Below are 24,304 nucleotides of genomic sequence, written 5' to 3'. Positions count from 1 at the left end.
TTAATATTATATGTAATACCCTTACAATAATGAAAGTAGTGGTCCCCTGGAGTTGTCACTGGTGTTACCGTTTAACAAAAATAGTTTATTTTGAAATAAAAATCACACTGATGACATCACTTGACTTCCTTCGTCCTATTTCCTGAAGACCTATGAAGAAAGGCCCATGATAAACCCACTGTCTCTTTTCAGTTATCAGACATTTTCTTATTTATCTCTTGATTTCACATAAAGCTTTCGGTTGAACTTTGCTTTTAGTTGAAAGTTGCTTTATTGCTAGGGAATTGTAAGAAAACAAGAATACAAATGGATTAAACTACTTAATTTAGTGAGTTTACAATGATTGACAACATGTGGTTTGATATCTTGCAAAAGCCATTTTGTAAAATGCATTTTTCATGAAAATTGTGTTACTGTCACTGGTGTCAGCTTCCTTATGGGTAAATAAATGCACAAAAGATAAAAAAAAAACCTGTCATTTGTATATTCATGAAGTCAAAAGGTAATCTAATAATGTGGTCTAAGTTTAAATGTTAGAAAAATAAATATATTTTAAGACATCTTGCTGTACCAAAAGTGGACATTTCTGTAGAATGAATAACTTCTCATAAAATCTGACTTTTTACTTAAGTACCACATAAAATATTTTATGACTTTGTATTTAACATGAATTTAATAAATGTTGTAAGTTACTAATTATATCACGTTCATTGTACAGAACACAGCAAAGGAAACTTACATTATCAAAGAACATTATCATTTCATTATCAAGACTTCAGTCTCAGAAACTCCCATTATAATCACTGAAGCTGTTTGCACTGTCAAATGGATCTCTTACTTACATCGTACGCACTTCTGCACTTTGTTGTTTCTGATAAGAGAATTCACCTGAACGAAACACCGCGTGTCAGCGATGACTCATCTGAACGCCTCTGATTGGTCACTGCATTCATAAGCTCAACAGAATCGTGTGTGATTGGTTATAAAGCAGCGCTGTAAAAACACATCTGTCTCTGGCTGGCTGGTGATTTGACGCACTGAACGATCTAATCACGCCAGTGTGACTGTATCAAATATAAAAATATGATTCGCCTATTTTTTGTCTTTTGGAAGCTGCATTCAAAATCGACTTGGCTCAAAAATTTGAGGGGGCACGTGCCCCCTTAATTTGAATGGGCATGACGCCTCTGCTTGTCATTGTGTTTTCTGACTTGTTTTGGGTTTAGATTTGGCATTGTGTTTAATTTTTGGATTTTTAATTTTGTTTTCAAAATTTTAATTTATTCTGCACTTCACATACAGTATACTTTACAGTGTGTCATATATGATCTTACCTCAGTTTCTCCAGTTTACAGTGAGGATCCTGTAGTACATCAGAAAGCAGCTTCACTGAATCTCCTAGTTTATTCCCAGACAGATACAGTTCTCTCAGGTGTGAGGGGTTTGATCTCAGAGCTGAAGCCAGAGCAGCACAACCTTCATCTGTGACGCCACACTTACTCAAGCTGTAGAGAACAATGACACACTCTTCACTCTCTCAGATCAGATCAGTTTAGCTGTGAGTCCATTATTAAAGATAAAGTACAAACTTAAAGCACAAATCAGTGTTTGATGGATCATTGGACTGAGGTCTAAAACGTCACAGAACACAAAACATGATCATAAAACATTTAACATACAGTATATTAAGACCCTTATGGTGAAAATCTTTTTAACATTTTTAATATTGTGTCCAGGTCTATCTGGTGTTTTAAATATGCTTAAGAACAAATCATGAGAGAAATTCATCAATCAACACGATTGCTCAGTATTTTCTCCTTAAAACTGCAGAGTACCAAAGATAGTCTCAAAAATACGGTTTGAAACTGTTTATGTTTCCATGAAACCAATCTTTGGTTTTAGATTTATTAATTAGTTGTGTACTCGGCTTTAAAAGTGTGCAAAATGTGTTTTTTCGATAACTTTTAAAACTATTTAAATGACTTTGATTCAAGAATATGGAATAAATGGATGGGATTTGTAATGGCCTGTTCATAATTCTAGAAACTCTCTCATAATGCAAACATATTCAAGTCTGTAAATATGTCACTTTAATGTGCTATTTATATTTGATTTGACCCTTGATGTAACTAAATGATGTATATTTTAGGTTACATGAGAAAACATTATTACAGTACAATACACTGCCATTCAAAAGTTTGGGATCAGTAATTTTTTTTAAAGAAGTTTCTTTAAAGCACTTCTGGCAAAGATAATGGGAGGGGAAAAGATGGAAGAAATTCTTCAAGCATCCAATCTAAACAGAGCTGTGGACTCACACTATTTGGATGGAACTGTTTTTGATGCATTCAGTACAGCAGTGTGGCAAGCACTGCGAGCAGAGTACCCGATCAGTCTAGGCCCTAAATCATTAAAGGGAGAACAGCTGGGGGAAGCAGAAAATCCAACCACATATGTTCAGAGACAGCTAAAAAGATGGAAACAAGAGACTGAAGGGAATCCAGAAGGATACCCATTAATGGCTACACTGTTAAGAAATGCTGTGAATGATGCCATGCCACAAGCTGTAAAGAGCAGGCTAGAGGACGTGGTTGGCTTAAACTCTAAAACACACAAAGAGTTCTGTGACCATGTGTCCCTTGCAGTAGAGCAGCATAGAAAAAATTAACAGAGGCTCAAGGCTCAAGACCCAAGAGAAAGAGCTACAGAGAAAATTAACTCAGTTACAACTTGAAGAACTGACAAAAAAGAACAAGAAAAAGATTCAAGCTCCAATAAAGAAAAATACTCCTCAAGCAGCTATTCAGCCGAGCCCACCTGCAGCGGTCCCTCCAAATGCACACCACATTCCTCTACCCATCATTAATGTCTATACTCAACAACCAGAGACAATGGGATGGAAAAGAAAACCAGTACAAAGAGGACAGAGAGGAAGAGGCAGGCCATATACTGGTCCTCCAGGAGTGTGCTGGGGATGTGAACAATTCGGACATAACAGAATTGATTGTCCTACCAATCCATGGCAACAGCCACCTCGGGGTGGAAAAGGGGGGGGGGGGGGGGGGGGGGGTGGTTGGCAGCAGCTCACCTGTGGTCCATTACAGGGCCCAGTAAACCCTTGGGGAGGTCCCAATCAAGGCTATTAGAAATCCTACAGGGGAGAGTCAGCTTCCAATTTTAACAACTAAAGCTGATCAAGAGCCTATTCTGCAAATTAAGATAGAGGGAAAAGACACACCAGTTATGTTGGACACAGGAGCTGTTTACACGTGTAAATACAAATTATGCTTCACATCTCCCCTTGTCTGGAAAATTCGCAAAGACAATAGGATTCTCGGGACAAATACAGCTATTTCCGATGACAGCTCCAGTGTGTCTACAAACAAAAAATAAAAGCATAACAATGCCGATTCTTGTGTCAAATCAGACTCCTGTTAATTTGTTAGGGAGAGATGCATTATGTAAATTGGGGCTACAAATTTGGTGTTCTCCAGAAGGAGTCTATATAGACAAAATTGGAGTAGAAACTCAGATGATGGTTGTAGAGCCAAAAGCAAATGTTTATTGGATAGGACAAATAGAACAAGATGTGAGACAGACAGTCAATAAATGGAGAAAGTTTATTGAAGCTCAGTTACCAGAAGCACAGATACCAAAATCAGAATTTCATTGCACAATGATGTTTGATCCCAAAAGAGATGAAAAAGTAGAACAAAAATGGCAGGAAGAAACAAAAGGACAACAAATTGAAATAGTCTTACAGTACATAATAATAGGTAAACAGGGAGTAGCTTTAAATATGCCAGATTGTGAATTTGTGAAAAAATGGTTCAAATGTAACTGATTCTGTCCCACATATTGCAGTATATGTAGGGAAAAATTGGGAAGCAAAAGATTTAGGACCAATGATGAAAAAAGCAGAACAAAGCAAATAGAACATCTGTTGATAATTCACTCAGCTGATAAAAATCACATCAAAATTTTGTGTGCAACTAGTTTGATGGGAATTCCTCAGGAAGTAGTTATTAGTCACAAGAAACTGACGCAGATGTCTGCAACATCTGAATTGATAGACACTCCTGACACTGAATTATTTAAAGAAGTAGAACGACAGGTACCAACTGAACTATGGTCTCAACATGACTCTGATATAGGATTAATAAAATCAGCAAACCCAGTGAGAGTACAACTTAAGCCAGATGCACGTCTGCCCAGAAAACCGCAATACCCTTTGCGTCCTGATGCTGAAGCAGGTATAAAAAACACTACTGAAGGGTTAGTGAAGGCAGGAGTATTAATAGAAACAACTAGTTACTGTAACACTCCAATTATACCTGTGATAAAAGCAGACAAAAACAGGTGGCATCTTGTGCATGACTTACGAGCAATCAATGAAATCGTAGAAGATATGCCAGCTGAGGTACCAAACCCGCACACGCTACTGACGAATGTCCCTCCTGAAGCAAAGTACTTTACAGTAATTGATCTCTGTTCGGCCTACTTCAGTGTTCCACTAGCAGAAGAGAGTAGATATTTATTTGCATTTACATATGCTGGTAAATAGTATACTTATACCAGAATCCCACAAGGGTTTAAACATTCGGCACATTTATTTAATCAAATTCTAAAAGCAGATTTGGAAGGTCTTATGATACACTATTACAATATATGGATGATTTGATTATTTGTTCTACATCACTAGAACAATGTCATCAATATTCTATTAAGGTCTTGAAGAAATTAGCGCAAGGTGGTCATAAAGTGTCCAAAAACAAAATACAATATTGCCAGCCTCAAATTGAATACTTGGGAAGATTGATTGCATTTGGCATGCGAGCTATAGCGCCAGCTCAATTAGAAGGCATAAGTAAAACACCATTGCCTCAAACAATAGGACAAATGATGACTTTCCTAGGAATGACTGGCTTTAGTGCCAACTGGATAGAAGACTATGCAGTGAAGATAGGGCCATTGAGAGAAATCACGAAACAAGCAGGATTGCAACATTTAAGTAATCCATTACAATGGAATACAGATGCCTTAATAGCATTTGAGACTATAAAAAAGAACTACAACAAGCCCCTACATTGGGAATGGCTGACTACTCTAGAAATTTTCATTTGTATGTGGCAAATAGAGCTGATGGTTATGCAGCAGCTATACTGATGCAAGAGACCTGTAGTGGGAGGAAAAACAGCCAATAGCTTATTACAGCACAAAGTTGGATAATGTAGCACAGGGTTACCCACCATGTTACCAGCAAGGTCTGGCAGAAGTATATTATGCTTATTACAAAGCATCCACAATAACCATGGGGTAACCAGGAACTATTTATACTCATCACAAAATTGTGGAGTTAATAGAACAAGGGAAATTTGTTCTGACTCAAGCTCGAATTCTGGCCTATTCATCCCTACTCACATATTCCGATGTTACTATTAAACGATGTCAAACAGTTAATCCAGCTGAATTAATTCCTTTGGCTTTTGAAGGAAAACCCCATGATTGTGTGAATGACTCATTAGCATTTACAAGATTACGATCAGATCTACGTGACCAAGAGGGTACAGCCGCCGCGGTCCGCGGCATTCCCGCATGCCCGAAAATGGGTGTCCAACAGCGCTGACCTGGGGGCTAAAGTTTCAGACCCAGGCTTAACATCTGTCCGGTCAGCGCTGAAATCAGCCCCACGTCTCTCAAACCCGCCGCCGATCGCAGCCAAGGCAAACCCACCAGAGAAGTGCGATAACCCTCCTGAGTTCCCGCTGGTCCCGTCCAGCCCTCCTGAGTTCCCGCTGGTCCCGTCCAGCCCACCTGAGTTCCCGCTGGTCCCGTCCAGCCCACCTGAGTTCCCGCTGGTCCCGTCCAGCCCACCTGAGTTCCCGCTGGTCCCGTCCAGCCCCGCGCCTCCCGTGCGCCCTCTAATGTCCGCGCCGCAAGAGCGCCCTCAAGTGTCCGCGCCGCAAGAGCGCCCTCCTGCGTCTCCGCTGGTCCCGTCCAGCTCTCCTTCGTCTCCGCTGGTTCTATCCAGCTTCGCGCCTCCCGTGCGCCCCCAAGTGTCCGCGCTGCAAGAGCGCCCCCAAGTGTCCGCGCTGCAAGAGCGCCCCCCAAGTGTCCGCGCTGCAAGAGCGCCCCCAAGAGCCCGCTCCTCCAGAGCGCCCCCCAAGAGCCCGCTCCTCCAGAGCGCCCTCCAGCGCCCGCTCCTCCAGAGATCCCCCAAGAACCCACTCCTCCAATGTGGGCCCCAGAGGGGAACTTTCCCAAATAAATTTTGGGGGGGGGGGGGGCCATATAGCCGCAGTTTGTGTGGCCAGGCCAAAGGCCAAGGCCACAAAGGACCCAGATCCATCATGGCCTCCCGAGGACCCCGATCCGCCATGGCCGTCCGAGGACCCCGATCCGCCTAGGCCGCCCGAGGACCCCGATCCATCATGGCCTCCCGAGGACCCCGATCCGACATGGCCTCCCGTGTCTCCTGATCCGCCGTGGCCGTCCAAGCTCCCTGATCCGCCGTGGCCTTCCAAGTCTCCAGTCCCGCCATGGCTCCCTGAGTCTCCTGACCCGCCATGGCTCCCTGAGTCTCCTGATCCACCCTGGAGGCTTCCCGAGTCTCCTGGGTGTCCTGGCCCTGTTCCGGCCTCCAGGGCGCCCGCCCCCCCTCCCCAATGTCACTGTTACGGTGCGGGACGCACCTTCCGGGATGGGGAGGTAATGTCACGAGTCTGCCTGTCCTTCCCTCTCTCCAATCCGGATGCACGCCCTCACCTGGTCTCCCTCAGTCATTAATCACGCGCACCTGCACCTCGTCATCACCCTCATCATGGACACTACATAAACACTCACCCCAGTCACAGAAACTGTCCGATCTCGTTGCTACTACATGGACTCTACGCCAGTGATCATCAAGTTGATGAGTATACCCTCTGATTACCTACCTCTTGTACTCACCTCTTGTTCTCCGTCCCGCTGTCTCCTCTGTCCTCAGACTCGCCTGTGTTGTGGTCGACATTCCTGGGCTCCGGTTCTCTTCATCAGTCTCACTCCTCTAACCTGTGAAGCAAAAGGATATTATCAGAACAGCTACCTGACTCACGATATCAGCACTACCTTTGAATAAAAGTCACTGTGTTTTCACTTACCCTTGTGTCCGGCTGCCTCTGTGCCAACATGATTAGAACACTGTTAGATTATGATTATGATGCAGCAATGTTATTAAAAAAGAAGCATCTAAAAACGAATAGCTGCCTGAGGTGAAGCTGACTTTATGCCAATAAACTGAAATCCGTTCTATGACACTTCCTATGATATTAATCAGATAACCTAGATACATAACATAAACGTAACATTACAACTTGTATCTGCACAAAAGGATGCATATGCTTGAACTTTAAGGTATGTGCTATAGTGAGAGAGAGAGAGAGAGAGAGAGCTTTCAACAGCGCGCTGAAACATGGGCAAGGACAGGATTTACTATAGATTTCACATTTTACATAAAGTTCTCATTATAATGCTTATGTCATTAATGTTTTTGGCAGATTTGTGCAATATTTTGATCTACATTATCAAGTGATTCTTAAAATAGTCTGCGTGTTTCTGAAGCCATTACGAAAACTATTTTAATTGAAGTATGCCTACTGTTGAGCAAATATGACGAAAAAAAAAAATCACTGCTACATTATTATAGGATCAGTATTAAAAAAAAAAGAAACATCTAAAAGCAATATGACCGTCTCAAATAACTCAGTCAATTTCGGGCATTGCATTTGAGCATGAAACTAAACACTGGTAATATGCAGCGCATTCAGCATGTAAATAAATGTCAATATCCCAACGCATCCTATATTAGATTAATCAGATATGTATGTAGCTAACCCAGACATCACTACGTGACTTCAAAGCCAAGCTTCTCTCTCTTCTCACGTCTATACTTTGAACCGCATGCTGTTGCAAGCTAAACAATCAGAGCTCAGGGTGCCGCCCAAAGTGATGCTATAACCAATCAGAATTATTTGATCATCGTTTTCATGATCGATCATCGCTGTCACGGCCGAGTACTCGATCACTGTTGCACATCCCTAATGCATACAGACAGTTTCTGTTTGTGAGAACTTTGTGACCAAGATTGTATTTTGTTTATCTTCAGTTGGATTTTTCACTTGATGGTATTCATGTACTTGCTTCTGTATCAAATGCAGATATCATCTACATATAAACTACAGTGAACATCAGAACCAATGACTTTTACTATGCTGTTTATTTCATACTAAAAACCTGAGGCTGAACACTTCATATTTACTTTAAATGTGCTTCATATGAGAGTCATATATGATCTTACCTCAGTTTCTCCAGTTTACAGTGAGGATCCTGTAGTACATCAGAAAGCAGCTTCACTGAATCTCTTAGTTTATTCTCAGACAGATCCAGTTCTCTCAGGTGTGAGGGGTTTGATCTCAGAGCTGAAGCCAGAGCAGCACAACCTTCATCTGTGACGCCACACTTACTCAACCTGTAGAGAACAATGACACACTCTTCACTCTCTCAGATCAGATCAGTTTAGCTGTGAATCCATTATTAAAGAGAAAGTACAAACTTAAAGCACAAATCAGTGTTTGATGGATCATTGTACTGAGGTCTAAAACGTCACAGAACACAAAACATGATCATAAAACATCCAAAGTCTCCTTCAAGAAAGAGAAATGTTTCTTTACTGCACTATGTCTAGGTTTTTATGCTAAATCTGTTTTATTAATGACAATATTCACTATATGTATCTGTACTAATATGTATGGAGCAATGATTGTGTGTGTGTGTGTGTGTGTTTACAGGGTTCTCAACCGTAGTTTCTACAGTCCGTGAATTTTTTTGGTTAAAAATGATCCAAAATCAAAATTTGAGAAAGTACATAACCAGCCAGTGTTCAAAACTATCTCCTTATTTTAGCCTGATTCACAACGGTTAGCTTATAATAATGTTTTATAATTTGATAGATACGGGTAGGTTTCCGTGGGAAATTCGAGCACGGCACTGCGTCATTACATCACGTCTGTAAACATGAAGCAGTTTTCCCGGCTAGTAGGCTTAGTATCGCATGTGAGGATCCTGCAGATTAGTGATGGGAAGTCTGGTTCTTTTCCACGAACCGGTTCTTTCGGACAGTTCGTTTCAATGAACCGCTTCAAAAAAACAGATCATCGGTTCTTTTACGCCCTAACGTAGTGACGTCATTTGCGATGACGTAATGATATAATCTATCGTCCCGGGATGAAAATACATAAAGTCAAATATATAAAGTCAGTAATCATAACTTCAGTCAGTTAAAACATCATAATCATGCTCTTTAAAGTTTACAGTTAAGTTTTGCAAGCACCCAAATACAGATACAGGCAGTGATGTGCATATGAGGATTTAAGTCTAAAGATATAAAAGTGAATAAATTAGTTGTCATCAGCACATAAACCATAATTCACTTACTATACATAATCCATTTATTTGTTATTAAATAAACTTAGGTTTTGCTCTCATTCAGGTCCTCGGTTTACCCGCGCCATACAGCATCAGCACAGAATCAGTCCAAAAGAACTAGTTTGGTTCAGACGTGTGTCAGTCAGGGAGGCAATCACTGTTCACTGAATCACGCATGCGCAGTAACATCAGCTCAACGGTTCTCAAATCGGACGTGTCCGAAAGAAACGGTTCTGGGTTCAGTGTACTGTTGATCCGAAAACCACTGCAACCGGTTCTTGACTCGAGAACGAGAACCGTTCTAGCAGTGGCGTGTTCGTTCGTTACCGGCTCGCTGCACACATGCTGCTCTGCTCGTGTTCATCAGTTCTCTCTTCACAGCAGTTCACTCAGTCTACTGTTTCAGTAAATTATTAACTCCGGGATATTGGTTTATTTCAAGACAGAGGGAGTGTCAGGCACGTTAAAAAAGTGAATAAATTAAGTCATTTGTGGATTAGTGCTTACTGGAGACGCGAACCGTTTCAAACGATTCGGTCCGATTTGGTGAACTGGTTCACTAAGAAGATCCGGTTAAATTGAACGATTCGTTAGCGAACCGAGCATCACTACTGCAGATCGTTTATAGCCTTTTCTCACAGCAGCTGGAATAATTAAACGTATCATTTTGATCGGATTGTAATCCAGAAAGGATTATGTGTTTATGAAACACATGTGAATGAAATTTAATTATATTCCAGTTTTAAATCTATTTCTGATTACAGATAGCCAACGTGGGATTACACAAGTTTTTGTATTTTAAAGGGGTCCTATTATGCTTTTTTTACAGAGTCTTGATTTTGTTTTGGGGTGTACTAGAACATGCTCTCATGCTTGGTGGTTCGAAAATCGCATTATTTTTCACATAATTTACATCTTTACAATACCTTTCTCCCCAGCCTGACACAAACAGCTCGATTAGTTCCGGGTTTGATGAAGGCCTTCCGAAAAACAAACTGTGTTGTGATTGGTTAGCTGTCTCAGTGCGTTGTGATTGGTAAACAGCTTAGACGGTGTTTCAGTATTGCCCCGCCCCTTGCCAGAACAGCAAGTTCATCAATATTGCTATATCAGTTCAGACCCTGAGAATATTGAACAAGAGGATCAAGCTAAACAAACCTTTGCACGCAGGGATATTGCAATATTAAAGGGGTAATGTTATTGTTGCTGTTGTTGTAAATCCCGTTTTATATGGGATGTCAACAAAAGCTTAAAAATAATTGCATTGACTATCTACAGATAAGTGCAATGGTAATATGTATTATGTTTATTGTTCTTTAATTCTAACATTATAACATGAATTGCACTGAAACTGTTATACAGTTGAATTTATTTATACCATAGTCCCACAGACTTACACTATTTGTGGCCGCATATAAACACATTAATTCTCTGCCAGCAGGAGGCGCTGTTGGAGCGGGAGATAGCGAGGTTTCCCCAGTAACTCTATACACAAAACAGAGCTCCGCTCACAAACACTGCTTTATCAGACATAACATGCAAGATGAAATGAAAATGACAATATTTGGTTTCCATCAGAAATACAGTGAAACCCGCACTGGGTTTCGATTTTGAAACATGCAGTGCTCAATCAAGCGCTCAACCCCACCCTCCGACCATTCCAATTTCTGTAGGCGGGATTTACAATTTATGATGTCATAAATACAGGAAAAGAACTTTGTAGTCCAAACGAGCCGTTCGCTGTAATTCTTGAAAAGGGATTTTTAAAAAACGAAATATCTCCCTTTGGAGTGGACTTTGAGATTTGTAACTTTGTAGATCGTTTTATGCCCAAACATACACACTACACACTGACTACAATTCAAAAAGTGAAAAAGCATAATAGGACCCCTTTAAATAGAACCAGTTTGAAGGAAGATTAATTTGGGATTAAAATAATTTCTTAATATGAAATTTGAATGGTATGACAATTAGAGGTAACACTTTATTTCGATAGTCCACTTTAGACATTCTACTAACAGTAACTTTGCAACTACATGTCAACTAGCAGTCATTAGAGTATTAGTAGACTGTCTGCTTAATATCTTCTAACACTTTATTTTTATGGGTCCACAACATACAATATACTAACTATTAGAAACTTTGCAAGTATACGTCAATTTATTCTACTAACCCTAAACCTACACTAACAGTCTACTCTGAGAGTTAGTAGATATGTAGTTGCAATTTAATGAGAATTAGTTGACATGTAGTTAAAAAGTTATTTATAGTTAGTAGCATGTCTAAAGTGGACTATCGAAATAAAGTGTAACCCAATTAGATATTAGACTGTACAAAAATTGAAATCTACACGCATATACTATACTCATAGTCACGCAATGCTGATGTTGTTAACATTAATAATTTGAGAACTTACTCTGTTACTATCGTAACCTCGGTTCCCTGAGATACGGAACGAGTACTGCGTCTTGCTAAAGAAGCTATGGGTAAAAGCCTTTTTTTCTCCTTTACTGAAGCCTTATTCAATCACGCAGTGAAACTGCACGATCATTGGTTCATGCAGTGTGTTAAAAACGAACCAATGTGTCGGCAGCGGAGCTGCACGAGCCTATGGCGACGGAGCCCGCCAGATCCCGCCAGAATGGGCGGGGTTATCTGGCTATATAATCGGCCGTCTGGCCATAGGATCCTCAGGTTTACTTCGACTGAAGCGACGACTGAGTCGTGCAGCTACCTGGCACGGCAAAGTACGCAGTACTCGTTCCGTATCTCAGGGAACCGAGGTTACGATAGTAACCGAGTACGTTCCCTATCGATACTCCACTCGTACTGCGTCTTGCTAAAGACGCTATGGGAACACAATTCAATCACGCCGTGCTATGGTAGAGGAACGACTGTGTAAAATACCTCCATAAGCATTCCATGCTCAGAGGGAAGTATAATAGTATACTCGGATGTGAGCTCGTAGGGGTCACGCTCGGCCCGGGTCATTCCATGTATTCCTCGCATACTCAGCACTTTCAGGGCTGAGATATGTAAGGAAACCATCAGAGAGCTTGAGTGCCCGTGCAGTCAAGAGTTCTCCGTTAGGGTTGTTCCCACAACGTAAGTCATACTCATCTAAGCAGATAGGACCCTGGCCTGCAAGGCCGGTACATCCAGCTTATAAAACCTTGCAAATGTGGATGGCGAGGCCCAGCCAGCCGCCGCACAAATGTCTGTAATAGACACACCGCTAGACCAGGCCCGTGACGAGGCAATGCCTCTAGTCGAATGGGCTCGTTCTCCAATACGAGCCCATTCGTACTCCGAATGGGCTCGTACTCCTTCCTTGGGCATTGAAGGCCCAAGGAAGAGTAAGCCAGCGTAACGGCATCCACTATCCACTTAGAGAGTCTCTGCTTCGTGACCGGAAGCCCTTTGGCGCGGTTACCGAAGCTAACAAAGAGCTGTTCCGTGCGCCTGAAGGAGGCGGAACACTCAAAGTAGATCCGTAGGGCTCTAACATGGCATCACAAAATTAACTCCCGGTCCTCCTCGGAGGGAGGAAGCGCGGAGAGTTTGATGACCTGAGCTCTGAACGGAGTGGAAAGTACCTTAGGTACGTATCCATGCCTTGGTTTTAAGACGACCTTGGAGTCGTTTGGCCCAAATTCCAGGCAGGCGGGGCTCACAGATAGCGCCTGCAGGTCTCCTACTCGCTTGACTGACGCTAGTGCTAGTAGCAGAGCAGTCTTCAGCGACAGTGACCAAAGGTTCGTGGACTGAAGCGGCTCAAAAGGAGGGCACCTCAGGGCCCTCAGCACAGTGGGTAAGTCCCATGTAGGGACAGTAAGGGGCCGAAGCGGATTCAGCCTCTTGGCACCCCTTAGAAAGCAGACGATAGCATTGTCCCTGCCCACTGATTGGCCCGCAATAGGGGCGTGGAAGGCCGCTATAGCCGATACGAACACCCTGAGTGTGGAGGGAGAGCGTCCTTTATCCGGCAGTTCCTGCAGGAAGGACAGAATCACCGCCAACTCAGATGTAGGGGGGTCCTCACCGCGGTTTAGACACCATTCGGAGAAAACCGCCCATTTAAGGGCATAGAGGCGTCTCGTAGACGGTGCTCTAGCCTCAGAAATGGTTTTTAGCACTCGCTCTGGGAGGCTGGTAGGCTCCCGTTGAGCGGCCAGAGGTGAAGCGCCCACAGTTTGGGACGAGGGTGCCACAAACCGTTCGCCTGAGAGAGGAGATCTCGTCTCAGGGGCACGGGCCAGGGGGCTGCGGTTAGCAGCTGGGTCAGCCCTGACATCCAAGGCTGGTTCTCCCACAGGGGGGCCACCAACAAGACCTTGTGTCGTTGTTCCCTGATTCGCCTGATGACCTGAGGAATCAGAGCGATCGGAGGGAATGCATAAAGGAGGAGGTTGGGCCAGTCGTGAGCCAACGCGTCCTTGACCTTCGAATAATAGGCTGGGCAGTGAGAGTTGTCTTTGGAGGCGAAAAGGTCTACTTCGGCCTTGCCAAAGATTCTCCAGATCATTCGAACCGTCTGCGGATGGAGCATCCACTCTTCTGAGGGGACGTTGCTCCGTGATAGCATATCCGCTCCTCGGTTCAATCTGCCCGGCAAATTTGCTGCTCTCAGCGAGCGCAAGTTGAGCTGAGCCCACTCCAGAAGTCGCTCTACCATAAGGAAGAGGCGCTTCGAGGAGAGACCTCCCTGGTGATTTACGTAGGACACCACTGACATGTTGTCTGAGCGGATCAGCAAATGTCGTCCCTTTAGCTCTGGCAGGAAAAACTGGCAGGCTCGACACACTGCTAGCATTTCTAAGCAGTTGATGTGGAGGTTCTGCTCCGCCTTCGACCAAAGGTCGGTTTGCCTTCGCACAGCGCCCCCAACCCATGTTGGAGGCGTCTGTTGTGACAACTTTCCTGCTGCAGACCATCCGTATGGTCACACCCTTTCTGAACCATCGTGGGTTCTTCCAGGGGACCAGGGCTGTTACACAGGCCTGGCTGCGATCATGTCGCCATCCGTGGGGCGGAACCCGTGGTTTCAACCAGCGCTGAAGGGGCCGCATGCGAAGCAGGCCCAACTGTAGCCCCGGCGATGCTGTGGCCATGAGGCCCAGCATCCTCTGAAACGCTTTGACGGGGCGAGCGGTGCCGCTCTGGAAAGAGGCTGCGAGCTTTTAAATGGCCAGTGCGCGTTCCGGCGCTAGCACAGCTCTCATCTGAGCTGAGTCCAAAACTGTTCCCAGAAACGACACCCGTCGGCTGGGAAACAGCGTGCTCTTGGCAAAATTGACCCTGAGCCCCAGGCATTCTAGGTGGCTGAGGAGGAGGGCTCTGTGTGAGAGTAGTTGTATCTCTGACTGGGCCAGAATGAGCCAGTCGTTGAGGTAATTGAGAATGCGGATTCCCATCTGCCTGAGAGGGGAAAAGTGCGTGGGGCCAGGGACAGTCCAAAGGGAAGGACCGTGTACTGATAAGCCACTCCCACTGATAAGCCACTCCCCCGAAGGCAAATCTCAAGAATCGTCTGTGATGGGGGGCTATCTGGACGTGAAAGTATGCGTCTTTCAGGTCCAGGGAACAGAACCAGTCCTCTGAGCGAATTTGCGAGAGGATCTGCTTCAGTGTGATCATCCTGAACGACCTCCTCACGAGGGCGCGATTCAGGCGTCTGAGATCGAGGATGGGCCGGAGGCCGCCATCCTTCTTGGGAACGAGGAAGTAACGGCTGTAAAAGCCTGATTCGCTCTGAGCTGGAGGAACCATTTCTATGGCTCCTTTTTCCAACAGCATCATCATTTCTGAACGTAGAACGTGAGCGTTCTAGCCATCTACAGAAGAGGAGACCACGCCGCTGAAGCGCGGGGGTCTGCGAGTGAAGTGGAGTGAGTAACCTCGTTCTATTATCTGTATAACCCATTCTGACACTCCGGGGATGGCCCTCCAGGCCTTCCTTGCCGCGTGGCAAGGGGCTGGATAAACCCGAGTGGCAGGCCGCCTAGCGGGGACCTGAAGCTCGTGACAAGAGGGAGAGGAATGTGCTCCCTTTTGAATGTTTGTGTTTTATTTCCTTGCTATAACAGCGATCAGTTGTGTGGGCGCTTTTTGAAAGGGCCCAGTGTTCACAACAGTATTTACCACAAACTCATTGCCATCGGCACCCAGAGCTAAACGGGGTGTTTGGAGGAGTGACAGAGGCCATTTGGGCCGTGGGCACAGCCCAGAAGCGTCAGGAGTCTGAAGCTGTCAGTTATAATCATAGTGACAACTTGCTTTCGATCTGCCTAAAAGGATCAACCACTCTTAGAAGAGGGGTATTAATTACCATTGTGTAAACACACCAGCAGATCAAAAGTGCCACGCGCATTCTCTCAGATCCGCTCGTAGCGGACGAGGGGAGGGGCCATCTTCACTGAAGAAGGCGAGCCGAGATCAAAGAGTGAAACGCGGGGCTGCGCTGGCGTAAATTCACTCAAGCTTGATCGCTCGAACCCTGGAGCTTGCAGTTTCTTCCCCGAGATAACTAGAAGAGTAGAAACACTAGAGCAGGGGAGGTGTGGCCACCTTCATTGAAGAAAGGGACCGTGAGCGCAGCAGGGACAGACTGACGCTTTCATAATGAAAGTAGCGCTGGCAGATCAAAGAGCTGCAAGAGGCACTAATCCTTAGTGTAAACACACTGGCAGATCAAAGACTGTATGCAGAGTGAAAAACGCGGGGCTATGCCGGCGCGAAAAATCACTCAAGCCTTTTTTTTATTTTTTATATCTGTCTCCTTCTCCGAGGTGACTGGGAGAAGAGAACCGCGAGAGGTGGGGCCGCCCAGTGCAGCATGTTACAATGTGCACAGAAGGATTGAGCCACTCAATGTAATGAGGCGTGCTAATCCACACGCGCTGGCAGATCAAAGCGCTGTATTCAGAGTGAAACACACGGGGCTATGCCGGTGCGAAAAATCACTCAAACCTGATTGCTCAGCCTCACTCGCTGTTCCTGTCTCCAAGGTGACTGGGAGAAGAGAAGGGGGGAGGCGGGGCCTGCTACATAGAGGACCGCGAGCAAATCAGGGCAAAGCCTGGCTTTCGGTGAAAGCAGGCTGCCTGTGTGAGCGCAGTCTCAGTGACGCACACACATAGCTTTCCACTCCGGTCCGCCAAAGAGAATAGAGCCGCCCAATGAAGGAGGAGCTCTGATTCTCACGTTTGAACACCGGCGGATCAGAGCGCTGCAGGAAGCTCCGTGGCTCTGATGTTTCATTCTCCGAGCTTTGCTGAGAGAGGGGAAACGGGAGAGCGGAGCTGCCTCCACAGAGACGGACAGCGAGCGGGAAGAGCGAGACTCATACTCGAACGAGCTGTCTCAGTAAGCGCGCAGTCAGTGCGTGGGCGAGACCCAGACAGGCGGCGCGCGCTCACTGCTCTTTTGCATCGTGCAGGATTCCCTGCACGAGCCACACTCGCTGTTGCGGCATTTGCAACAACGCCGATAAATATGAATTTTTATAGCACTCACCGGATGGCGGCAGTGAACAGACCGGGGCTTCTGCGGGGCTGGAGTGCGGTGAAAGCGGCGTCTCAGCTGGCAGGAGGTCTCTGGCTCAGCTGCAAGGCGTGTCAACGGTGAGGCGGCTTCTTGGGATCAGCGAAGGCGAGATGTCGTCGCTGAAGGAGAAGAAATCTGAGGATCCTATGGCCAGACGGCCGATTATATAGCCAGATAACCCCGCCCATTCTGGCGGGATCTGGCGGGCTCTGTCGCCATAGGCTCGTGCAGCTCCGCTGCCGACACATTGGTTCGTTTTTAACACACTGCACGAACCAATGATCGTGTAGTTTCACTGCGTGATTGAATAAGGCTTCAGTAAAGGAGATAAAAGGCTTTTTCCCATAGCGTCTTTAGCAAGACGCAGTACGAGTGGAGTATCGATAGGGAACAAAGTATAACAATGATAATGCTTTGCACAGTTAGATGTGATATGAGCTAACTGATCTTTAGATTTAATCATCATTGGTAGCGCAATTTATTGTAATGCTTTTTTCCTCAGTTGGGCAGAACAAACGGGGCAGACTTGTTACTTGTTCAGATGGCAATATACGGTGAAAATTCTGATTTCGGTCATATATTCCAAGACATAGGCTAGAATCTGTGATTGTGAAGTACACTAAATATCCACACCGGTGCGGTGACTGACAGCCACACATTCACCTCAAAACATTAGATTCAGCCGTGTCAGATCACAACCCCACGCACGGAAGATAATCCACAAGAAACTGCAATTCCAGGTTTTCAAACATAGAGGGCGACAAAGAGGTAAAAGTTACAGACTGCAGCTTTAAACTTACAGTATGAGACTGGTTTCTTTTGTCATTTTGTCCGATGGTCTATATGCACTACGTGTAAACAAGTAATAATTTAAAAGGTTTTTACTATTGCAAAAAAAGGGTTGAAATGAACTTTTTAATTTTGTTTTCAAAATTGTAATTTATTCTGCACTTCACATAAGTATACTTTACAGTGTGTCATATATGATCTTACCTCAGTGTCTCCAGTTTACAGTGAGGATCCTGTAGTACATCAGAAAGCAGCTTCACTGAATCTCCTAGTTTATTCCCAAACAGATTCAGTTCTCTCAGGTGTGAGGGGTTTGATCTCAGAGCTGAAGCCAGAGCAGCACAACCTTCATCTGTGACGCCACACTTACTCAACCTGTAGAGAACAATGACAGAATGTGAATTGTAGTTGAAGTGTGTGTAGTTTGTTATTGACTCTGGTCTCAGAGCAGGAGAGGAGATATAATGACAAGCATTGCCACATACTGCTGCTGATAGAATGAGATTTATGCATGTTGATGCTCAATGCTGCTGTTTGAAACTGTTATGTGCTTCAGGACTGAACAGACACACAGAGCTGAATGTGAGATATTGTTTCATAGTGATATAAGGACGGATCTGTCTGGAGAAACAGTCACTTGCTCCTCTAATAAACACCTACAGGAGGACATCTGCTTCACAGGAGCCACGTGTTCCCCATTACATCTCATTTATTAACTCTTGTGATCAAACACTTGATCATTGTGTCATGTTTGGTCTCATCTGGCAGCTTAAAACTGAATAGAAATGTGTTGAACTCAATAGAGATTCTCAAGGTTTTAATGTACGTCATGAAAATCATGTGAAACATTATCAAACAGCTATCAAAAAAGCAATCAAACAACTTGCTGCAATGAACAACAACTTGTAATACCAATTTAATTTAATTAATTAATATTATAAGAAAAGAAAAACTGCACATGCATTGTCAAATTATCCAAGTTTCATGGGTAAATTTAAAAGAATGTTAAGACTGGATTTAATCAACATTTATCTATTAATAGAATAAAATTGTAATTATATATTGTATCGTAATGGAATAAAAAGTAACTTAATATAATTCAACTTCTAACTGGTTTAACGTTTAAAAATCATCCACATGCTGGACTGTGAACTGGCAGATAGTTCATGTGTTCATAAGTTTGAGTCTAGCTCGTCGTTCCAGATGCCCTTCTGTAAAATGTCAAAACTAACAAAATATAAAACTAACAAACAATAATAATATGTTTCAATTGTTGTGTTCAAAAGTGTTCAAGTATGCTGCTGTTTTGCTCCATTAGCTGATTCATCAGATTTTAGGAATTTTGAGCTGCTTCTCCACTTCTTTGGTCTTTTATGCCAGATGAGAAATATTTAAATTCCTCCTTTATTTTAATTTTAACATTTTTTACTGGAAACCCTGAATTATTTATATGCAACTTCTCTGACTTTGTTTGCCTGAAGAAATCTTTTACAGTGTCTCTGTATTGAAAACACATCAAAATGCAGACCACTAAAATAACAGCCACATCACTGAAGATTTATGAGCTTTTGACTCTGATTTTCTTAATGTTTTAACAGTGAAGTGATTGTTCTCATTGATACTTACTGAACTGATCTGGATTCTGTAATCACAGGCAGCAGCTTCTGAAGAACTTTCATATTTTCAGGATTATTCTTTCCTTTAACAAATTTATCAAGACGAAACTCATTCAGTTCCTCTTCTGATGTCAACAACACAAAAACTACAGCTGACCACTGAGATGAAGAGAGTTTGGCTTCACTTATTCTTCCAGATTTCAGATACTGTTGTATTTGCTCCACTAGTGAACGATCACCCAGTTCATTCAGACAGTGGAACAGATTGATGGATTTCTCTGGAGAGTCAACGGTCCTGATCTTCTTCTTGATGTACTCAACTGTTTTCTCATTGATGCCAGAGCTGCTTTTTTTCAGCATCATTATTCGTTGTAGGAGAATCTGATGAGACTCCACTGACAAACCCAGAAGGAACCGCAGGAAAAGATCCAGATGTCCATTTTTACTCCGTAGAGCCTCATCCACAGCTCTCTGATGCAGCTCAGATAATGAAACATGTTGAAAGAAGACCTTCGCTTTAGACCGCATCACATCTCTGTTGTGGTTTGTCCAGGAGAGGTGTGCATATAGAGCTGCTAGATGTTCCTGAATGCTCAGATGAACAAAGCAGAAGACTTTCCCCTGATACAAGCCCAACTCCTCTCTGAAGATCTGAGTGCACAATCCTGAGTACACTGATGCTTCTCTCACATCAATGCCACACTCTCTCAGGTCTTCCTCATAGAAGATCATGTTTCCTTTCACAAGCTGCTCAAAAGCCACTTTCCCCAGTTTGAGGATCATGTCTTCATCTGTCACCTTCTTCTCATAGTCCTTCTCATGTTTGATGTTGGTCTGAAGGATCAGGAAGTGTGTGTACATTTGAGTGAGAGTCTTGGGAATCTCTCCACTCTCTGCTGGACTCAACATCTTCTCCAGAACAGCGGCTGAGATCCAGCAGAACACTGGGATGTGGCACATGATGTAGAGGCTCCTTGATGACTTCAGGTGTGAGATGATCCTGTCGGCCAGACTCTGATCACTGATTCTCTTCCTGAAGTATTCCTGCTTCTGTGGATCATTGAAGCCTCGTACCTCGGTCACTCGATGGACACACTCAGAGGGGACGAGATCAGCTGCTGCTGGTCTGGAGGTGATCCAGATGTGCGAAGAGGGAAGCAGATTCCCCTCAATCAGGTTCATCAGCAGCACATCCACTAAGGCTGACTCAGATATATTACACAGTTTCACTTTAGTCTTAAAGTCCAGAGACAGACGACACTCATCCAGACCATCAAAGATGAACAACACTTTATATTCATCACTGGATATTTCCATTTCTTTAGTTTCAGGGAAAAAGACATGAAGAAGATCTGAAAGACTGAGTGTTTTGTCCTTCATCAGATTGATTTCTCTGAAAGGAAGTGGAAATATGAGCTGGACGTCCTGATTCTCTTTCCCTTCAGCCCAGTCCAGGATGAACTTCTGCACAGAGACTGTTTTTCCAATGCCAGCGACTCCCTTTGTCAGCACAGTTCTGATGGCTTTGTCTTGTCCAGGTAAAGGTGTAAAGATGTGATTGCATTTGATGGCTGTGTCCTCTGTTGCTGCTCTCCTGGATTGTGTCTCAATCTGTCTCACCTCATGCTCATTACTGATCTCTCCACTCTCACTCTCTGTGATGTAGAGCTCTGTGTAGATCTCATTCAGGAGTGTTGGGTTTCCCTGCGTCGCTGTTCCCTCATACAGACGACCAAACTTCTTCAGCAGATTTGATCTGAACGTGTTGAGGACTTCATGGCTGGAAAATTAAAATACCGCATTATTACATGAGCTACAGAGGTAAATGTACAGAGTAAAACGTCTTTTTGTTTTCTGTGTTATGAGACACTGAACATATCATAGGGTTTATGAAATGTGTCAGTTATTAATGATGTATTTGAGTAATGTGTGATGATGCACTGCATTAATAAATCCCACAGTTTACCTCACACCAGGATACGTGTCTTGTTGTTGATTCATAGGCTGGTCATATTTCTTACAGACGGGTTTTGTTTCTGATCTGCGTTGCAGGATTGACCTTGAATCAAGAATCAAAAACTCTGACATTGGTGACATTTTTCTCATTACCTTAATAACAGTTGTGACTTTATTATAAATGCACCTGCCATTTAAATAAATGTAAATAAATAATTATATTCTGTGCTCTATATCTGTTCGTTGTCAATACATTTACTGCATTTTCTAGCCAGACTTCTGCTCATATTTATTTATTTATTATAGTGCTGTATAATTATGACAGTTTAATTTAAAATGCCATACTATAATCATATATTTTACAAAACAATGTAATACTTGAGGTTAAACCTTGTGTCATCACTCTTAAAATCAAGTGGACGATGCATAGAAGCATGACTCCTCATAGACACACAGCTGGGCTCTGCTTCTGATTTCTTCTGATCAACTGAACTATAACAGAGAGTGTGTGAGCAAATGATAAAACATCAGATCAAATAATCACATGATAAAACACCATAACAAATATTTAAACTCTGTCTGTTAATGAAATATTGTACCTGAAATGTTGTGGATGATCTATAGACTCGTCACTCTTCATAAACACACAGCTGGGCTCTGCTTCTGATCTCTTCTGATCAACTGAACTATAACAAAGAACCCTTTCAATTAATTATTAATATTAACTTTTGATTTAAAAAAATATGTTTTCATTTTTACTATGTTGATACAGAAACCATCATTTGTTTTCATAGACTATCTGGTATAATAAGTAATATGAATACCATATTAACATGAATATAAAACAAAAACACAATATAAATATGACACACAGCTCTGATCTCTTCTGCTGAACAGATTTAATGATGACATTCATTTTAATAAAAAATACTTTACTTGATAAAAGCATGAAATCTCAATCAGAGAGCATGAAGTAAATACAACAGGTTTATCAGAAAAGCTCTGATCATGTTCATAATTTATAGGCCCTAGAAATTTGTGTATTAAATATGATACAGTAGGCTAATATATTCATAAATAGACATTATTATTTAACAATATTACAACAAATGTTTTTAAGAAATGTAGCTAAAATGTAACACACAGCTATTTTCAATCAATTTATTGGGATACAAACCATATAAAAAATAAAACAATGTTTGTTTGTTTTTAAATCACAAATTTGTATTATTTGTGTTCTAATAAGATCCAAAGACATCAATAAATGAATTTCCTGATGTCTGTTTATTAGTGTTAATATAGTAAGTCTGTAAAGTACCTGGATCCTGGAGAAAGCTCTTGATCTCGGGGTGTTTGTGTGAGATTCATGATGAAGCTGAACACAGACACAACTCCATTAGTGAAAGAACAGAGACTGCTGCTCAAATATTACTCCATTACAAGCCAAAGATGGAAACACAGATGTTTACTAAAGTACTTAAGCTGTTTTGTTCAGCTGAACACAGCTGGGGATGAGTAAAGTAAAGTAGAGATACTCAGAAAGTGTAGTTAAGGAAGCTGAAGACGGAAGAGAGAGATCTCCAACACTTACTCAAACTAATCATTCAGCTGAACACATCCTGAGAGTTCACTCAAATACACAATCTTAGTCTCATGTGAACACAAATGATGAAATCAACCACAGACAACAACATCTGATCAAAAACAAGCATATCAAAGAACACACGTCCTTCAGGAGAAAATGAAAGAGGAAGTCACCTGCAGAGACTCACCTGAAGGGTTGCCAGATTGGACGATTTCCAGCCCAAAACCTCACAAAAACACGCCCACTGCAACAAACAACCACCCAAAACATTAACTGTCAAAATAATATGATAGAATGTGTCAATCAAGGTTGATAAGAGCCTTTTTAACTCCTTAAAACTAAATAATGACGGCGAAATAATATAAATATAACGTTAGGTAAATTTCCCATGGATCAAATCAGGGCAAATACATTCAAGAGAATTACCAAATGTGATTAAAATATGCAAGCAGACACTGGCTGCGTCCGAAACCGCCTACTCAATGAGTACGTACTAATTTTCAAGAAGTACTTAACGAGCGCTAAAAGAGAATGTACTTTACAGCCAAATTTCGTTGAGTATGAATGAGATCCGCCATGTTTACGTTATCATGTGATCTATGACTTTATAACAAGCGCAAAAACCCTATATAATACTTACTATAATATAACCCTACAGTTTCATCCTTAAAGAAATTATTTTTTATTACGAAAAAACAAAATCGTTCATCCACATGCAAAACTGTCTTAAATCTCCTTAAACTGTCTCCAAAACTGTCTTAAATCTCATCCCTGAGGCTTATAAATAACAAAAACAAATGCAATTTTAATGCATATGATTATATTAATTTTATGATTATTCAAAGATATTTAATCTTTTTGTCCCTGTGTATATAATCTCATACTATGATGTATGCAAACCAATTATAGTTATGTTTTCTTTTTTTGTGTCATTATGATTGTTCATTGTTAAAGCTACTACCATCTTTCCCCGAGCTTGTATATTCTGCAGTAATAATAAATAATAATAATAAAATAGGAGCGACAGGCGCACAAACATCTCAAAGCATCAATAAATCCACAACCCTACCGAGTATGTTTCCTCCATGTTTGTAATTTCTGCACAAAGGAGACGTCGATCGGCTGCTCAAAGATCTTAACTTTGGAGAGGATTTGACTCCAAAAATGTAAGTATTGCTACTTAAAAGATTCCTTCAGAACACATTGGTTGCCCAACACTTATGAACAATAATAATGATAAATGCTGACCAATAATTCATTATATTTTTTGGTGAAACAAGCTAAATGTAATTTATTTTGTCATATGCCATAGCTATGCATGACTGTACTCTAGACAAACGCAGCCAAGGTG

The 24,304-nt window shown here is 42.5% G+C and overlaps 1 protein-coding gene across 5 annotated transcripts in view; it reads right to left on the bottom strand.

Moving 5' to 3' along the window:
* The window catches only part of LOC306854330 (NACHT, LRR and PYD domains-containing protein 12-like), a 217,474-nt gene extending 194,324 nt beyond the window's left edge, over positions 1–23,150 (bottom strand). Inside the window, exons 1-9 of one of the 5 annotated variants that reach the window (XM_079392252.1) lie at positions 22,846–23,138; positions 22,687–22,743; positions 21,968–22,054; positions 21,759–21,860; positions 21,379–21,471; positions 19,598–21,192; positions 19,423–19,495; positions 8,336–8,506; positions 1,335–1,505 (exon numbers count right to left, since the gene is read on the bottom strand). In XM_079392252.1, the coding sequence (XP_079248378.1) occupies positions 1,335–1,505; positions 8,336–8,506; positions 19,423–19,495; positions 19,598–21,192; positions 21,379–21,471; positions 21,759–21,860; positions 21,968–22,054; positions 22,687–22,736 (2,342 nt within the window). In that variant the 5' untranslated portion in view covers positions 22,737–22,743; positions 22,846–23,138. Of the gene's footprint in view, positions 1–1,334; positions 1,506–8,335; positions 8,507–18,000; positions 18,172–19,422; positions 21,193–21,378; positions 21,473–21,758; positions 21,861–21,967; positions 22,055–22,686; positions 22,744–22,837 lie in introns of those variants that run through there. The other 4 variants (XM_079392251.1, XM_079392250.1, XM_079392253.1 and 1 more) reach the window with 4 other exon arrangements.
* Between the last annotated feature and the right edge of the window lie 1,154 nt (positions 23,151–24,304).

Source organism: Barbus barbus (genome assembly GCF_936440315.1).
Source record: "Barbus barbus genome assembly, chromosome: 3".
NCBI lineage: Eukaryota > Metazoa > Chordata > Actinopteri > Cypriniformes > Cyprinidae > Barbus > Barbus barbus.
Note: the sequence above shows the minus strand (reverse complement) of the source record. Positions and strands in the feature narration are given on the sequence as shown.